We start from the raw sequence: 19701 nt of genomic DNA, 5'->3' as shown, positions 1-19701 counted from the left end.
AACAGTTGTCTGCTGACAAACATGATTCAGGGCAATAACTCACTCCCTGATGTAAGTAATGTGCCCCTTATATTCAACTTGTGCATGCATTCCTCCGCTCATAAACAAGGCACAGCACATGCGTATTCTTCGTCAACAGCAGCATGCGCCATTGATGATGGAAGACGGTCACTTGGAAGAGAAGAATTGTTGAATAAACTTGTTATTTTTGTTTTCTTTCCACACAAAAAAAGTATTCTTGTAGCTTTGTAAAATTCCAGATAAACCATTGATGAGTTCATGTGAAACTATTTTAACAATGTCCTTAATAGGTTTCTGGGTCTGAGAGCATTTCAGTTACATTGGCCTCTATAAGCAAGGTCAGAAAGCTCTCAGATATTTTCATCAAAAATATCTTAATTTGTGTTCCAAAGATGAACAAGGTCTTATGGGGTCGGAACGACATGAGGGTGAGTAATTAATGACTTTTTGGGTGAACTAACATTTAATTCCTTAATCGAATGCATGAATGAATGACTCAATGTCTTACTCATAAAGATACTGCCATCTACTAGGAGCTTTAGTTTCTTATTTAGAGTGTATTTTCATGTATATTTCTCTAATTATTTTCTTTTATGTTTCAGTTTGTTATTAAACGCCTAAACGTTTATGTAGAATCAAATAAAATATTTCTTCCCAAAGCTACTTTTTTTTGTAATGTCTACCTAATGTTTTTTCTCTTTTAACATAATAATTACTTTAAATGATCTTTTAGGGGTATTTTCACAGTTTTATTTGTGACTAATTTTTATTAATCGCCACATCATGTAATTAATTCAATAAAAAAAAGCCATAATCTTAATGTAAATTTTAGATATGTAAAAATGAAAGAACATTCGTTATTTGTGGAGTGAATATGCCAAAATCTCTGTTGCTCTTCCGCTCAATATCAACTACTTGTTAACAGTTATACAGCTGTGTATTAAATCTATATCACACTCCCAATCATGATGTGATGAGTATGTTTCTGGTGTGATATAAGTTCCAAGTACTCAAGGATGGATTATGGCCCAATGGGACAAGGTCCTCGTATCTCCCATTAAAGAGGCCTATAGTCCCCAAAGTACTTGCAGGTGCCCTCCAGGTTGTCTCTTTTGCATAAGTAGTCTGCTCATTCTTGTATTTGCAAACTTTATTTTTCATGTTTGTGAAGTACTTTCTATTTATTTGGGTAGTAGGGCTTATCTCTTGCATTTACAACAAATAATAGAATCCATATTTGGATGATGGATGCTGCCCGTTGGCGAATGTCCTATATATTGAGCAGGAATGTTATGTTATGATAAAACCATTTTTATTAATCTACCTGTTGGTAAAATAAACAGGAAGATACAAAAAGCTGTGTACAATGAAAACAAAATGTTAAATGCCAACTTGCAAGACACTTTATATATAACAAAGTACTGTATTTCTTTATTGAAATAAATACTGGCTTATTACAATTAAACTCCAAGACTTGATGGTACTTAATAACACAAATGTAAACATTGCCCTCTCAAGTACAATTAATTATACAAGTCAAAGTTATGTTTATACGTTTTTCTTAAAAAAAAAAAAAAAGTTCCCAGGTGACCTTTTCTGATCCATTTCAAAACAAAAACAAAGCTGTATTTTAGCTGCTGTGATACACAACTACACACAGCATGTACACTAAGACGAACCCATTTTAAGCTAACAGTATGCCTTATTTACATTCTTTGTGCATTACTGTTCTTTTGAAGCTTGTCTGTGCAGCAAGTGCTCAGTGTATATTCGCCTCATTAGTAAAATCCACTTCTGAGGAAGCTTTAGTTCACAATTCAAGTGCTTGCATGCTTCTTTAAAGTAGCTTATGAAATAAATCTTATTTACTAACTTAAAAATATATATAAAACGCAGGCACATTTGTACAAAGACATTGCTATGGCTTATGGGTGTGAAATTGATAGAGTGAAGACAAGACAAAGGAAGAAAGAGAACGTTTCATTTGGTACATTTCTTCAGCAGGCCTGAAGCGATGGTTTTTACTGCTCTCATGGTCTCTGTGCAAGTTGGGTTAATAAGGGCTTCTGGCAGCAAGAAGCCGAAGTAGCCTGTATCACGCAACTCAAAGGCATAGGCATAAGGTATCCCGTTCTTGTAGGCCCAATCTATTGAGCTACCAGAACTCATATCTGCAATTAAAAGAAAAGCATTACATCGCATCTGGAGATCTGACTTATTGTTGATATAGAAATAGTCATGATGAGTCAGAAAACAGACTGGCATGTATCTGAGAGAGCATACAGAGAGCTGATGACTCATACGTGCAATAGCTATATGTCATTGATTGAAGAAAAGGCCGAATGCCTGACTTACACAGTGTGGTGGAGGCAGGGCCGTGTCTGTATCTCACTCCATAAGCGGAGTATAGAGCGCTCACTGCATTCTGAGCTGCCGATTCCTGAGGGGGAAGAGCAGAGGTTCAGATGTGCTTCAAGTATTGGTCCAGTCAATCATTAAGGATGGTTGGAGATAAGTGTAGTCAAAAGACAGCCATCCAGTCGATATATGAGTAAACTGCACTGAGGCAAGCCCAAAAAATGATATCTCAGCTATTCCATATTTTTTAATGAGGAGTTTAATGTTTTGCCCTGGTATATTATATTGAGCTCTATCTTTTTTAAAGGCTGAATCACTCCAGGGTGCAAATTATTTCAGTGTTTACTACAGAATCCTATATAAAGAAGTGTGAAGACATTGTTCTAAATTAAATACACTATTTTTTTATCTATCTATCTATCTATCTATCTATCTATCTATCTATCTATCTATCTATCTATCTATCTATCTATCTATCTGTCTGTCTGTCTGTCTGTCTGTCTGTCTGTCTGTCTGTCTGTCTGTCTGTCTGTCTAAAACTGAAACATTTTTTAAAAACAGGCACTTGCTTTATGAAAGCAAAAAAGAATAACACTTGATTTTGAATGATCAAAATGGCCACCGTAGGAATATGAAAATACAGCGCAATAATTTGGGGTACAGTCTACAAGTCATCTATGAAGTTGTAGTCTTTGATCAACTCGAAATAATATAGATCCAAATGCAAAACCTATTAAAAGTAAATGTTTCTGAAAATACTATAAGCAACTAGGGAATACACAGCCATATGTATTTTTATATAGGTGTTATAAAGGCACCTACTGGCTACACCACATTATTACATGTACATATTTTCTTTATTTCTCCCGCCAGATGGCACCAATTAATTGCAAGTTAATTGAAAATAAGATTAAATGCATTTTTCTAATATTTGTATTGACTTTAGAGGTGAATAAGAGTATTCATAAGAGTCATACATTAATCTATTAAGACTACCTTGGTTGTGCTCTGTTTTTGATTAACAATTTACTGAAAATTGGACTACATTGCGCACACCGTATGTTTTTGATTTGGTAAAATGTTGAATAATTTGCTTGTAAATTGGACTACAATGCTTGCACTGTCTGTTGTTTTTGTATGCAGTTAGGACATCTAAATAGAAAGCTGCATTTTGCGGAAATTAGTTTTTTTTATATTTAATTCAGACAGTATACATCAAAAGTTTTGAATCTATTCCAAAATAATAAATGGATTATTTAGATTCTTTGGGCATTAAATAATTACTAAATGATCCCCACCTAAATGGACAAATTGAAGCTCAGCTGTCTGAAGGCAGAAATCACTCACCACACAGTTGAAGTTTGGTATAGTGGCATATTTGTAGGAATATGGATAGAGGAGCATCTGAGCATAGGCATGAATAGAGATGTAGGCTTTGACACGTTTCCTGTGTTTGCGTAGAAACTTGGCAACAGCTTTGACCTCAGGCTCAGACTCAGGAAAGGGACCGCAGTACGTGTCATCGCAGGGGTGCAGGGATGCCCCCTCATCTATCAGAAACAGCAAAGACAGCAGTTGTTAAAAAATACAAATGAAAAATCATATAGCTTTCTTTGGAATCATTTCATCTTTGCCTTTTCTGCTCTGAGCCTGTGATCGTACAAGGCTAATACTTTCCTCCCATGACATTTTGCTGACTCATGGTTATTCTTTATGTATTTTATGTATCTCAATGTCAGGTATTATCTACCAAAGCATTAAGAGTGAACATTCCTGTGTCCTTCAGAAGCATATAAATACTACACTGTCACTGTACAAGTCCTTGAAGTTTGAGAAAAAATAATTAGTAGAATCTCAAGGCATTTTAATAATAAGAAAACCCTGCTGAACCTATACAACTTTAGAAGCTGGTTAGCTCTGGTTAAGGCTGATTTAGCTAAAAGACCAGCAAATATATTCAGCAAATGTTTGAACATTTGGTATACTGTTTGGTTTTACTCTATCTTTAATTAAAATGTTATTTTCATTATGCCATTAGATAAAATGTGATGCCATATTAGAGTAAAACAAATGAATATAATAATGAAATACTGACTTAATTCAAAGGATGTTTTGTCAGAAGACAAAAATATGATTAAACAAAACTAAAACTGTAAACTGAGTAAATACAAATCAATTATGCTTCAAAGAACACCAAATTTACACTGTAAAAATAAATCTGTAAAATAACACATGAAATTATCCATTATTTTTACTGACATTTCTGTTAACTCTAATACACAATGCAATGGAGTGTGAAATTCAAAATACTGGTAAACATCTGTAACAGATAAATATGGAAAAAATTCCTTCTAATTATTCTTTGTAAATAATTAGCTATTGCTAAATGTTTAATCTGTGTGTCATGCATCTTCATTGGCTGCTTCAGTTGGAATACTCTGGAATGGTTGCTTATTTTCTATATGTACACAAGGGCTCCTCGGTTTGGAAGAGGAGCTATTTGATTTCTCTGAATAACAACTTACCGCTCCATTTGACTTTCCAATTGCGATTGGCATCCACTCCCCGACAATGATACTTTGGAATCTTTGACCGAGTTTTCCGCCAAAAGCGATCCTAAGAGCGAGAGAAACCTCAGATATTTTCCTTCATTATGCCTGGCGGCCTAATATAACTTACAGAAATGCAAGCCATACTGCATGTGTAACAGAGCAGAGCTGCAAACAATTAATTTCAGCGAGCTCTGCAGCGAGATCTAGACATATGACAAACAGATAGAAGATACCGTCTCCCAGCTGTAATGGTAACCATCCACGTTGAAGACAGGCATAATGTAGAAATTGAGCTGATTCATCAGCCGTCTCATGCTGGAGTCGTGTTGATAGGAGTTCAGCGCCTGCATTCACAGTGAACCGAATTGTGACAGACTTCAAGAGAGATGCAGGAAATGCGTGTCTCATTTTCCCCACAGATAAACTTCAATAGAGCAAAATATTCTCTCTCTACAAGGTCACAGCAATGTGTGTTCAGTTTCTCTAATCAAAAGGAATAAATAGCCCACTTTCCATGAAATAGATACAGTCTTGCATCTTGAGTACAATATTCTGTCAAGTTTGCTCTGTTGTTTAATTCATATTTTGAAAATGAAGTTTGAGGTCACTATTTTTTTTTTAAAGAAATTAATCAATTTATTCATCAAGAATTCATTAAATTGAAAGACACGATGACATGACATGATGCAAACCCTTACGAAAGGAAAATATATTTACCAATATATTTCTTAAAATATATTGTGATATATTGTAATATATTATTTTCCCTTTTTATTTTTTAATATTTTATATTTTTGAATACACTTAATAATATATTGATGATACATATAATATATAATATATAGCAAAATATACAAATGATTGCCGCTTTCAATATATTGCCATATATTGGAAAAAATAAATATGTATAAGAATATGTGATGGCAGTAAAGAAATTTATAAAGGTAAAACTAAAACTAAAATGTCACAGTTTCCCTCACAATATTAAGCAGTACAACTGTTTTCAACATTAATAATAAGAATGTTTTTTGAGCAGCAAATCAGCATATTAGAATGATTTCTAATGAAAACATAAAAAAAGAGAAATCTTTATAACCCAAACTTTTGAACAGCAATGCAATAGGTAATCTGGGTATTCTACAGAATATTAATATTATATAATATATATAATAAATATAAAATATACAGGGTCAGTCTTCTTTAGGTCTGTGTCACAATGTAGGTCTGCCTCATAGTGGTATACTGATGGTATTGCAACAGACCTGGCACTAAAGTCTCTCTCTCTCTCTCTCTCTCTCTCTCATTCTATGCTGATCCGTGAAAAGTTTATTTATGTAGAAAACCACACCCAGAACAGCATAAAAGGACTTCACTTAACTAAAGGCACTCTTTGATATTAGTTCATAAGCTGATGTATTATACAGATTCATTTTGGAGCAATTTAGAGACACTGTGAATGAAACAGTCCCAAAATACACTCACTCACAGATAAACAAAACACTAAAAATGTTAAATGTTGCTAGGCCAAAAAACAAAAACAAAGCGCACTTCCATAATGTACTTAAAGTGCTTTATTTTCACACACTATTTTTGTACTTAACATAATAAAAATGAATCTTTAGTACATTTAAGTGTACTTAAATGTGCTATTGGGACACCATGAATATGAATTAAAATGTGCTAAATACACTTTTTTTTTTTAATACACAGAAAATATTCATATTCATGGTGTCCCAAATATAAATATCACAGTTGAGTACACTGAGATGTTCTTAAGATTATCTCAAGAAATACTAAAGAATCTTTTTTTTTTTTTTTTTTTTTGTACATTAAGTACAAAATTAGTGCGTGAAAACAGAGCACTTTTAAGTCCATTATGCAAGTGCACTTTTTTTCGCCTGGGTGTAAGAAGGATCAGTTTCTTGTTCAAAAGTCTGGGACCACAAAAAAAAAATTCAAAATCAGATCTAAACCTGAAAAAAAAAAAAAAAAAAAAAAAAATTTGCACAAACTTTTTATATACATTATAAATATACACAGTACACATATTATGTAAACAAAAAGTATAATTTTGGATGCGAATAATCGCGATATACATACACATACAGTATATATTTTAAAAAATATTTACATTATATATATTAATAATATTTATATTAATATTATTTATATTATATACAAATAATAATACACATACATATATTATATCAACAAACACTTTTATTTTGGATGTGATTAATCGCAATTAATCGTTTGACAGCAATAATTATGATGTATTCAAATATATTCAAACATTTTGAATAGTGGTCTCAGTCTTTCAGATTCCATCATATGCTGCATAACCATTTTGTTGTTTTTGCTTTGCCATAATTTAAATATCAGCATGAAGTGAGCAATGACAAACAGAAGGAATAACACAACAGTACACACCTCTTTCACAAACCATTGGCAGAAAGCTGGACCAATCCATTCTCTTGCATGCACTCCACAGTCTATCCACACTGCCTTCTTAGAAGGACGTGATCTCTTTCCTAACTGTCAGGAAAGGGGCAGAGAACACTGTTTGGTAAGCCCATATACTGTGTGTGTATGTGTGTGTGTGTGTGTGTTTTACAGAGTGCTTATAAATGTAGTCATTTCCCCCTCAGTCTTTACCTGCAGAACATAGAGGGGCCTTCCTTCATAGGACTGACCAATAGAAAACAGCTCCACCAGGTGTGGGTGTGTCCGGTTCGTCTCAAACATCCAACTCTGGATCTGTCGATGAGGGTGAAAAGATTGTGACCCATATTCTCCAGATGAACATGCAGCTTGTATTCATTCAAAACTTTTTACACATTTAATATTGCAGGTCTGTCCTACTTTAAACCACATACAGTACACAAAAAACCTGCAGCATCTGAAGTTTTTTCTTGTAGAGAAATGTTTGTCTTGTCTTGACTTGATTATATTAATATGTTAAAGCTAAGCCCAAGATTTGAAATAATAACTGTTGCATTCTTTACAAAAGGTTTTTATATCCAGGATTTATATCCACAAAACTGAATGTAATCTGGCCCTCGTCTGCTCTGAAGGTTTTCCCATTCATCATCTTGTCATGGGACTAAATCACAGAGCTGAAGTTGTATCTGCGTGTTCATTTAAACTTGGCACACGGTCTGAGGGAGAAGACCTGTGAGTTAAGGTTTAATGATGGGTTAGGACGGCACTCAAGAAAACCTCTCGAGCTCTGTTTTTCTTGCTCACGGGCCACAACTGAATACAATTGCACTTCTCAATCACAAGCTGTTAGTTAGCCTGCGAAAGTCAAGCTTCTGTTGAGAAAGATGGCAGACAGAGAGAAAAAAAATCTATTTGATCTCTGTCTTCTTCATCTATCTACATAAAAATGACCAAGTATATTAATTTTCATCCATGCACTCACGTCTTCCAAAGGATGGTACACTTCATAGTCATACTGGAATTCTGATCTGCGCTTCCTGGAGGTTTGGTGTCCGATCTGTTTCTCAATTTCGGTTTGGAGATTGGAAATGAGCACCCTGTGGAGACAGTCAAGGAAGGAATGTTGAAAGCACATGCACTGTGTATCTAAACGTTTAATGGCAATTTTCAGGTTTACTTGGATGATGCTAGACATTCAACAAATTTCTGCTTAACACCAGAGATTTTGTTTTATACTTATTTATTAAATTTGTAATAAAGTTTATTATTTAGCATATTTACTGCACTTATTTATTTTCACTTCATTAATGCAGTTTATTTAGAAAGTATAATTCTAAAAATACAGCACTAGGCTGTATTTAACCCAGCATTTTAAACCCAGCATCACTCTAAAAAAATGCTGGGTTAAAAACAACCCAGTGCTGGGTGAAATATGGAAAACCCAGCATCTGTAATTGTAATTTAACCCAACCTTCTGGGTAATTTTATTTAACTCAACTATTGCATAAAATGAACCCAAAATAGGCTGTAACATGTATTATATGTTCAATCAATTAATTTTTATTAAAAAGTTAAATGAATAATAATGAAATAATGTATATTTTTAAATTGCTATTTAATAAATGTTCACCTTTTGATTATTGCTGATGCCTCTAGTAACTATGTGTCTGATTTTTAATTAATTGTAATTTTTAAACAACAGTTTAGTTAAATAAAACTAATCAGAAGGTTGGGTTAAACATTTAATTTTTTTATTTTTTTATTAGAATTTTTACACAAACAACAATGAGAAAAATTTAAAGTGTTTTCCTTCTTATTAAAGTTAGGTAGACTCAATATCACCAACATAATTGTTATTTATTTATTTATTGGCTAAGGGTATGGAGGAAGGAATGAAAATGCCACAATTAATCTATCTGACCTGCCAAAACCAAAGCATGCAAAGAAGGAGGTTTTAAAACTAGAGCAAACAAAGCCCTAGATGCATACATTTCTCTTTCTCAACCTGTCCCATTAACCAGAATCCTCTGAGGTATCACTTCTGTGTGTAAATATGCTCAAATACATCAGCCATGAGAAGGAGAGGAGTTATAGAAGAAAAGGCCTCCCTGGGGAAAGGGATGACAATGAAAGTGCTTCTGGCTGCAGAGTGTGAGATAAGCTTCATTGTTGCTGTTGATCTGGATGATTGATGGAGCGAGCCGCTGAAAGACTACTCTGAATTGAACTTTCATTCCTGGAACCTTCGGCACATGCAAATCAAAAGGTCTGAAAAATCTGAGAAGAACTCAAAATGTGTGTCCCCCAGAAAGTACGAGAGAGGAGTTCACTCTAATATATCTCCCAAGGGAGGAAGAGCTGACTCACTCATAGTGGATATGTGCTAGGCGAAGACGTCTTCTTAGCCATTGCGTCTTGTTCCGTCCCACGTGAACATCTACTGTGCTCTTCTCTTGAATCAGATATGCACTGTTGGGCTTCCAAATGTCCACCTGCAGAACATAATTGAAGTCAATCAAGCAGGAATGTTGTTCCTATTCTGTCATCATTTAGTCACCCTCGTGTTGACCCTTTATGGTGTAGAAATATATTTCTCAAACATCACTGACAAAGTCATATATCAAGTATTTATATTCACCAGACCAGATTTGATGCTATTGGTTTTCATGTGTGTCATAACTGATCATGAAACAATAAATACTGAATCTGAAAAAAAAAAAAAAAAATTTGAGTGAAATCTGATTATAGGGAATTTAAGGCAAGCATAGTTGAATGTTTTTGCTAAAAATATATTCAAAATAGTTGTTAAATTAATGCAAGTACAGCTAAGAAAATCAGATCTGGGACAAATTTGAGAAATGTTTGAGAAATTAGTTCACATCTCTGTGAAGAGTAACAGCCCTAGTACTGAGCCTTGAGGTACTCCATACTGCACTTGTGATTGATATGATACCTCTTCATTCACTGCTACGAATTAATGGTGGTCATATAACTATGATTTAAACCATGCTAATGCACTTCCATTAATACCAACAAAGTGTTCTAGTCTATGCAAAAGAATGTTATGTTCAATAGTGTCGAATGCAGTACTAAGATCCTCTAGCACTAATAGAGACACAAATTAAGGCCAAAACAATGAGAAATTAACAGATAAAGCAATCTTTGCAAAGAAATCAGGTCCTTGAAATTCAAGCAGTTTATCACACATAGTAAGATCGAACCAGAGTTGAGATTACAGATAAAGCTTTACCCAGTGCTGTACGATCTGTAGATCAGAGACCTGCTGACTCAGCCCATTCACAGAGAGCTTGAAACAGAGCTTCAGAGATGATCACAGTGTTTGACTGAAATTATCTGAAATTATCTTTCTGTGTGTGGATCCACAAAACCACTTAAGATTGCCGGAGCCTTTATGGCAGCCCAGATACTAGTCCCTGAAGCATAACCTCAGATTTGCATCATCAGCCTCCTCTGTATGCCTGCCAAGTCACTACGCTGTTGACTTTGGCAACAACAACAGGCCCATTTAATAAGACGGCAAAGAACAGAACTATTCAAACGGCCCATCTTAACACAAGCAACAGAGTAGATCAAAGGCTATATTTCCTATAGATCTTATTTCTTGACCTGAAATGGTGCAATGAACACAGTTGTGAATTATATTGGCTTATAATATATATTTGCATTTCAAATTATATGCCTTGTGTTAAGTACAACCCTTCAATTTGCGAGTCTTGTTTAAAAGCAGGGATTTCTGTCATAGAATAGTTGCACTCTGCATGCAGAAAAACCCCTCAGTGCTGTGCTGCATTCTTAACAGATGCTCAGAAACCTGGCAGTTGAAACAGATTTGACACGTTTGTTTTGATGGCGCGTGACTGCTGTTTTCTTGAAACAGATTTTGCATGCACAAAGAAATGATGAGATTGAGATGGTGAACATGTCTTATAAATAAAGCAGGTGATTAAAAAATAAAACACAGACTATACAAGCGTTATTATGAATGTTAGTGAGGGTGTTTATGTTATGTAATTTTTAAATATGTAAAAAAATTAGGGCTGTCAAATGATTAAAATTTTTAATCAAATTAATCAGAATTTTCAGTGGATTAATCATGATTAATCACTATTTGCAATTACACCTGAATCCTAACCATTTTTTGTTTTCTGAAATGCATACCAAAAGATAAATAACAGGACACAGATACATAATTTTTATGTATTGATTCATCAATATGTGGTTCTTTTTTTCTGAATTTCAAAAGTTTAACTTTTACTTAGATCAAATTTACCTGAGCACTATATCAAACCATGCCATTTAACTACTGATAGTGTAAGAGTTTTAGGTGAACCATTGGTTAAATATAGCCACATATCTATGAAATTATGCATAGAAACTCGAAAGCATGAACTCAGAAACACAAACATGCTCCACCATCACATAAGCAGCACTCTGTCTGGGCACTCTTGTTTTTGGGATATGTTCATTTCCTCTGCCACAATACTTTAGGATCGATATTTTCACGTTCTGAAGGCTTCAAGTGCCAGTTAAACCAAGTAAAAATGCATATGCTTTCCCAAACAGCTGTAATTTTCGCTGCATTGCATGTAGGCATTCTGCGCATGCGCAGTGTGAAACACAGGACGCTATAACAGGAAGAAGCTCCAGCGTATCAACTACCAAAGTCGTCTCTGTTTATCGAGCTTGGCATGAATGTATTTGAGAGTAAACGGGGTAAAACCTTAAGCTCCCTCGGTGTTTTCGTCGCGGCGCTCGCTGCTGTTTTTTAATATCTTGAGAATTGAAAGATCGATGAGACTTTCCTGACCTGAATAATTTGTCACACTGCGCATGCTTGAAATGCGTTAAAAAATTTGACGTAATTAACAACAAACAACTAATTAACGTCGTTAACGTGCTATTTTTGACAGCCCTAAAAAAAAATTAAATTAATTTGAGTATCTGATTGCCGTTTAAAATCTAACTCTGTATCTACACCGGACGTGAGCGGCGCGCCACAACAAAATACAATAGAACCTACTGTATTATGCCCGACAAATAAGCATGACAGTAAACTGCTGCTGCGTTTTATTTATGACATTCTGACACAAATTTCTGATGATTTCCAACGATCGCTTTGTCGCGTCCAGTGTAGACAGACTTTGGTTGTTGCGGTGCGACATGACAACTGTTGCGTCCGGTGTTCTGTCAATTTGTCCTACCCTTTCAGATATACCTCCCACTTAAACAGTGGGTAGTTCAATTCGACAACAAAAAATTCTGCTGTAAAGTTATGGTTTATTAACATATACATCTACCACAACCCTAAAACTACCCTTAAAGTAATGCAAATACAGTAATTATGTGTTATATTCACGGTTGTTGCTAGAAGGGATACAGCTACAGGAAACCAACAATACATTTGTTTTTCTACCAATTCGATTGCGTTTTTATTAAAGTCTACACCTACCCAAACCCTAAACCTACCCTTACAGTAATGCAGATACATTAAATATCGTTGTAGCATGAGAAAAAGGATGCAATATTGATCTGCGGATGTGCAGTAAACCCTTTTAGCAAAATCTGACAGGTAGGATGAAATGTCAGAACACCTGTGTAGACACGATATAAGAAGCAGATATATATTTTAATTTATAAAGACCCATTTATACTGTGAAAATGTTTATATACTGTATAAAAGTATGATATGATGACATTGGATTTGTAGCCTACATCCATGTATATCTGTGTTATCCAGAGAAACATTTGTACTCTTTCACTGTATGAAACATTGAAGATGAAATATAAACTTCATTTGAATGTATTTATAAGCAGTGTTGAATGTAAAGCTTTACAACATTTTGTTACTCCATAAAAAATAATTGTGTTACTTTTACTTTACATTGTTGTGTTACTAATTGTGTTACTTTTTATGGAAAGTAATGCATTGTTTTAGTTTTAGGGCTTGCTTATTCATAAAACAAAACAAACAAACAAAACACACACACACACACACACACACACACACACACACACACACACACACACACACACATATGGCAACTGTAAAAGCCTTTTCACACCAAAAGTGAAATTAATCAGCCTCAGGCCGAAGGAAGTGCCTCTGAACCTCACTCCCAGTTTCTCTCAACACAGGAAAAAGATAGGAGTTAGTGAATAAATAGGAAAACTTGTGTAACTTTTTTGAAAAAGAACCTTTAAAAAGTAATGCATTACTTGTAATGCATTACTCATTACTACTAGTTTCTTTTTTTTTTACAGAAATCTTGCATTATTTGTAATGCGTTAACCCAACACTATTTATAAGGCCATCCAGAGTATGTGCTGTTTGTGTAAGTGTGGTTTCAGTTGTTGCTGTACATTTAAAATACATTTTTGGTGAATAATTAATTCTTTAAGAAAATGTTTGTACACAGATTTTATGCACAAATTTTGGCATACACATTCTTTGTGAATGAGACCCATTGGCATTTATATAGTTATTGTACTGAAGCAACAATAGCAAATATAATGACAAAATAATAATAATAATAATAAAACCATTTTCTCTTAGATTTTCTGTAGACTCCTCTTGAGGGTCCCTGGAGAGCTGTTTGAAAACTCCTACCTTATTTCAGCCAAGAGAAAATCAATGACTACATTGATATAATAATTTGCAGATGGTTGTGTGTGAGTGCAGACCTAAACAACTTCTGATCCCAGTTTCTTGGGTTCTCCACACCAAACATTGTAAAAATCACCATGACTTAGTTTGAGATTATGTTCTGAGATCATTTTACACACAGCAGTGTCACACTAGACATTTCATCGATATTCTCCAAATCCCTTTATAGGTTCTCATAGATTAAGTGGGACTAAATGTGATATTCTGTTTTGTCTAAATATTCAAGTTTTTATTTTCTTCAAACGGCCATATCAGTATATCTTGTTTTCGATCATCTGAGGTGCATGTGTTTGTACTTAAATGTTTCAAGTCTGTCCTGTTTCCGTTTCTTGTTTCCTGTGAACAGGGATGATGTCACTTTGAGAAAATACAGCAGAAACAATCAAATGACCCAAGACTCCTCAATCCTTCCAGACGCTTCTGAGCGGTGACATCAAAGGCAGCAGACAGAGAAACAAGGCCATTTCATACACACTGGAAAAAAACCTACTGTAATATAATGAAATTTATGTGATGTTTATGTTGCTTACACAAATGTTGAGGATAGTTGAGTTCATTTGATTGGTCCGTCAATGGTGAGGCTAGCAGGACTCTGCTAACTAGCCAAACCTTGAGGAAGCGAATGGCTATAAACCTTTTTCACAGACTGTGACACGTTTCCACAGTTCTTAACATTGTAAATCTAGTAAATATATAGCACCACAAAACAGAACCACAAAAATGCTATAAGGGTCCATTGACAATTCTTAATTCGCCTAGAGAAAATGACATAGTGACATGGTGCAAAAAGAAAAAGGCTCTAGCACTGCAATAAACTAAAAGTAGTTCAGTTTGGAAGAAATAAAAGGAGAATATTGAGGAGAAATGGATTTGATACAAATGATTGGTCGTTTAAATAACACAAATCCTCTCCAAAGCCGTGACATTGGTTTCCATGTGGTTTGATTTTGTTTGTTATGATTGCTTTCACATTTTTATTGTTACATGAGTATTGTTTGGGGAAAAAGTGCTCACCGTCAGGTTTTGGAAAAGCTGTTTGACTGCTTGAACCTCTGTGTCGCTGCTGGGGAGTATTCTCAACACCTGATCACTGCAGAAATAAAGCATTGAAGTTTTTATAAATTATACAATTGCATAGAAATCAAATCAAAATACAGGGATCAAGTTTTGACGGTACTTTTTTGTTTGTTTATACACTATGGCTCAGTATTTTTTAAAGAAATTAATACATTTATTCAGCAAGGATGAATGAAATAAATCAAACTTGACTGTAAAATCTTTTTTTTCTATTTCAAATAAATGTTTTCCTTTTGAAAGTTGATCAAAGAATCCTAAAAAAAAGTTTCCACAAGAAATGAAGCAGTACAGCCGATTTAAACATTAATAATAATGAGAAATGTTTCTTGAGCAGCAAATCTGCTGACTTCCAAAGAATCATGTGACACTGAAGATGAGTAATGCCTGCCAAAAGCTTTGTCATAAAAGAGATAAATTACAATTGAAAATATATTGAAATACAAAACTGTTATTTCACAATTGTACTGTTTTTACTTTTTGAACAAATAATGCAGCCATGGGGAGCATAAAAGACTTCTTTCAAAAATATATTATATATTACAGAACCCAAACTTTTTGAACAATGGTGTTAATAATAACCAAAATACACAGTGATTTTCAAATACTGATATTTCGATTTTCAGGTATCCGAACAACCACACTGCAGAAATCATACTTCAGATGCATTATAAATGGAAAATCATGTATATTGAAGAAAATTAGCAGTCATTGTGAGTCTATAAGATTTTGTGCATGTTATATTATCTACCAAAAAAAAATCTCTTGACACACCTCTTCTCATCAAGCTGCATGATTTGAGGTTCAATTCGTGAGCAGCACAAACACGTCAAGCAGAAGTTTAATACTAGGATTCAAGCAATCCTTTTACACTATGTATGAGCAATAGTACTAGTGATTAATGCTAATATTTCCAAGTGCGGCGGAGCCAGCAGACAGTTTTATTGAGCTAGCTGACACATAAAGGCTTCTCTGAGGGTTGTTTTCTCTGAAACACACCAAAGTTGACCTCATTACATCACTAAAAGCAATCTGCTATTTTTAAGCATGAGTGACGCTGACGCTCCAGGTTACATTCTTCTTTTTTTGTGGTGTAATTGTGCGAGCAGCTCCATGCCGGCTCTATCATTACACAAGGAAGCCACAAAACTGGTCTCAGTTCATCATTAAGGACGTCATCTCACACTAATGGCATAAAGCAGAGGAAATCGTGCTTGACGCCACACCTGTAACATCTTTGTGTGCGGTATGTCTTGGATGGTATTTCCCACAGAATCTTTATTGTGTGGTGTCATGCAATATCTGCTTATGCTTTAAATAAATAATAAACTCCTCCTAAGCTGCAGGGTGCAAGGCTGATTCATGCTCTAATTCGTTTTGCTCACTATATAGCGGACTTCTTGTGGCCCCTTTTGTCTGTTATTGAGTTTCTTCTCGGTTATGGCTATTTCCTGACTTCAGCCCTGATGTGATATTGTACTGGACTGGAGAAACATCCAGGACCTTCGCTGTCTGATGTCGGCTGGTGATTCAGTCACAGACAAGGACAACGTTTGGCGTTTAGGTTAGTGTGTGAATGTGTGAGGAATGATGTTATGGCTCTATGGCTGATAGGGCAAATAAACTGGGCTTTTTCACACCTTCACATTCGTGAAGAGGTGTTGATTGGTGTGTTTTATAGCCCCATGTAAAAGCATCCATCTAAAGTCTAATGTAATGACTGCTGAAAATTCAGCTTTTCCATAACAGGACTAAATTACATCTTAAATTGTGATGCTATTTTACAATATTCATGCTTTTTTATCAAATAAATGCAGCCTTGGTGAGCATAGACTGAAAGAGAGGAAATCCAACCACATACTCCTAAATCTACAGACAGAATGAGGTTTATTATGAGTCATAAATAACTTGGATGTTTCTGAGCTATTCTTATGATAAGGAGCAACATTCCTAATCTCACATCACTGAAGGTATTGGCTTGGTTGCCTAATTAAGTGTCAGGCAACACCCCCCTTAAAAATATCTGTGAACCCAAAACATCACATCATATGTTGTAAACATCATTCAGATTGTGATATCTGTGATATCTCAGAAGATTGCAGGATTCATTACACCCTTTCCGCTTTATGTTCTGACAGGCGTGCGTTCCCCCAGTTCTCACTGTGACTGAGTTAGCATTTATATTGCTCCCTGGCAAGTAGAAAACAAGTGTCTTCAACTCTTTGTAAACTGTTTTGCTCTTTTAAGCTTCTGTTCCCTGAATAATTCATGAACAAGGCTATGAAAAAGAATGGAATACTGCCTAAAATTGATATAACAGTTGAAATCTAGAGAGTCAAAATAAAGTAAATATGGGCATCTTTTGAATCACACTGCTGATGAGAGATCCATAAGCATACACTTTTAAAATAAAGGTGCTTCATGATGCAAAGAAGAACCATCTTGTCTAAGTGGTTCAATACAGAACCTTTAACATCTGAAGAACCTTTCTGTTTCACAAAAGATTCTATATTGGTGAAAGAAGGTTCTTCAGATTCTAAAAAGAAAAAAAAGATGGTTCCTTTAAAACCTTTATTCTTTAAGAGTCTATAGCCAGGCAAATTTGGGTTGAATATCTGATCTCTGATTGACATTATCATCAAACCAACTGACAGTCAAAAAAGAAGAAAAAAAAAAAGATCACACTTATAATGTTTGCCAGAGCGTCAATCAGCGTACATTATGATCAAGTGCTTTGAACTTCGTGCTTATATCTGTCTATACAAACTGCATGTTTTAAGATGTCACCTAAGGAGTGCTTTTCATCCTTAGCAAAGGAAAAAATCTTGGCCCGCAGAAACTGCTTTGTTTTATAAAGCCGCTGTTGACATAAGAAGAGACAGACAGATCTCTAGTCTTTATCTGTGGAGGCGCAGAGTGCACTTCAATGGTTCAAAACTATTTTACAAGCTCCCCCTTGTTCCTACGCCCTGGATTCTCGGTCAATAAGAAGCGAGAATCATTTGAACGAATCGGTTCATTCAGACAGTTCTTTTTGAAGGAACCGACTCTATCCATTCACAGTCACCGCGTGCGCTTTTTACACGTTATTATTATATTTTTTTTATGCAACCATATACATATCTAGTTAAAAACTATCTATCTATTTGATCATGTATATATGTAGCCTATGGTAGTAGCCTGCTGCCTACAAATGCAAGAACGTTCAACTGTTCAATAGAACGATTCGTTCGCGAGTCAGACTTCGCTCTACTACATCTAGTTTACAAACTTTGAATGAATGAAACACTTACCCGAAGTATCGGTTGTTGTAGAGGTAAGAGTCGACAGGATAGAAAACGGTGGTAAAAATGATAAAAAATCCGAGTAAAACACTACTGGCAAAGTCTGTGAATGCCATATTAAATTAGTATATAAATAAAAACGGAGCAGTTAACCAGAGGCTGCGCTGTGCATATGGATGCTGAATGGAAATCATCCCAGTGGAAAGAACTGTGAGACTTTTCTGTTCTGGGTGTCCGCTCCTGGGACAATTTATTGAGGTAAAGGTGTGAAATCATTCATGAGGGAATTCTGGTGCTATCCCGAGCCTTTTAAAGTGTTTCTGGAAGTGTGGTCACGTGATGCGGGGTGCGAGAGGGGTTGGGAACCGAATCCCTGTTTTGGAGTGAGATCAGTGGAAGTGCTCAGTTTATAAGCGCGGAATTCTGCCTCGTCACCGCTGCCTGCAGCGTAGTTTGATGCCTTCGATGTTGTGGTTTTTAATCGACTTTTTTTCAGGTCAAAATATTTACATGCACATTACAAAATATATTTAAATAAATAGACATAAACTTGTATTATTAACACTTATGGAGTGTCTACAGCCGGCTACACATGTAGAATTTAGGCTAATGTAATAAACTGTCATAGCAATGAAATGAATTGTGCAACTGGATTTTAAAACACCTTTGCTGTGTTTTCTGAAAGGTTAGTGTTAGGGAAAAAACGGGTATTGTAACACTTTTTGCTTCAGCATCTGTATAACTCGCTGAATTTGAGCACCCACATTTGTTTACTACAAATACACCAATTCACTTCAGACATCTGCAAGAATATCACAGCTCTTACAAGTTGATTTCAAATACATGGAGCCGCAATCTATCCCTCTGCCGGGGTAGGCTATGTTGTAACACTACTGGGATAAATTGTAAGAGAAAAAAATACAGAACGATACATGTGACTGACCACAACTCAAATCCACTTTCTGTTGGATGCAGGAGCGTGTGAATGTGAACAAACTTCTTTTACAGCATTTATGCTTGATGAACACACCAACTCCAGTGAACTGAGTTAAAGAACTTAAACAAAAACACAAAAAAATGTGACAAACCAATGTTTTGAACCATAGAGATGTATGCTTGCATTGACCATATTTTACCCAAACTCATTGGCATTGAGCTTCCAAATGGCTCCATATAGACAACATGAAAGTTCTCAGTTGTATGTAAGTGGAATGTAAAATGTATTGCAACTCACCCTAGCATGTCATCCAGTGTTTAGCTAGCTGTACTAGCGTTATGGTTTGAA

At 35.1% G+C, this 19701-nt stretch overlaps 1 protein-coding gene across 1 annotated transcript; it reads right to left on the bottom strand.

The window, feature by feature from the left end:
- Positions 1-1420: 1420 nt before the first annotated feature.
- Positions 1421-18712, bottom strand: LOC128013412 (carboxypeptidase A6). Its single transcript, XM_052596375.1, has 11 exons — positions 18426-18712; positions 15073-15148; positions 9741-9865; positions 8356-8470; positions 7587-7688; positions 7362-7466; positions 5165-5275; positions 4905-4995; positions 3727-3929; positions 2377-2461; positions 1421-2192 (listed from the first exon to the last, which is right to left on the bottom strand). Exons 1-11 carry the CDS (start codon positions 18530-18532, stop codon positions 2002-2004), a joined length of 1311 nt encoding a protein of 436 aa, XP_052452335.1. The 5' UTR covers positions 18533-18712; the 3' UTR covers positions 1421-2001.
- Positions 18713-19701: the final 989 nt, after the last annotated feature.

The sequence above is a fragment of the Carassius gibelio genome, chromosome B24 (genome assembly GCF_023724105.1).
Source record: "Carassius gibelio isolate Cgi1373 ecotype wild population from Czech Republic chromosome B24, carGib1.2-hapl.c, whole genome shotgun sequence".
NCBI classification, from domain to species: Eukaryota; Metazoa; Chordata; class Actinopteri; order Cypriniformes; family Cyprinidae; genus Carassius; species Carassius gibelio.
This window is presented reverse-complemented; position numbering and strand designations above follow the sequence as displayed.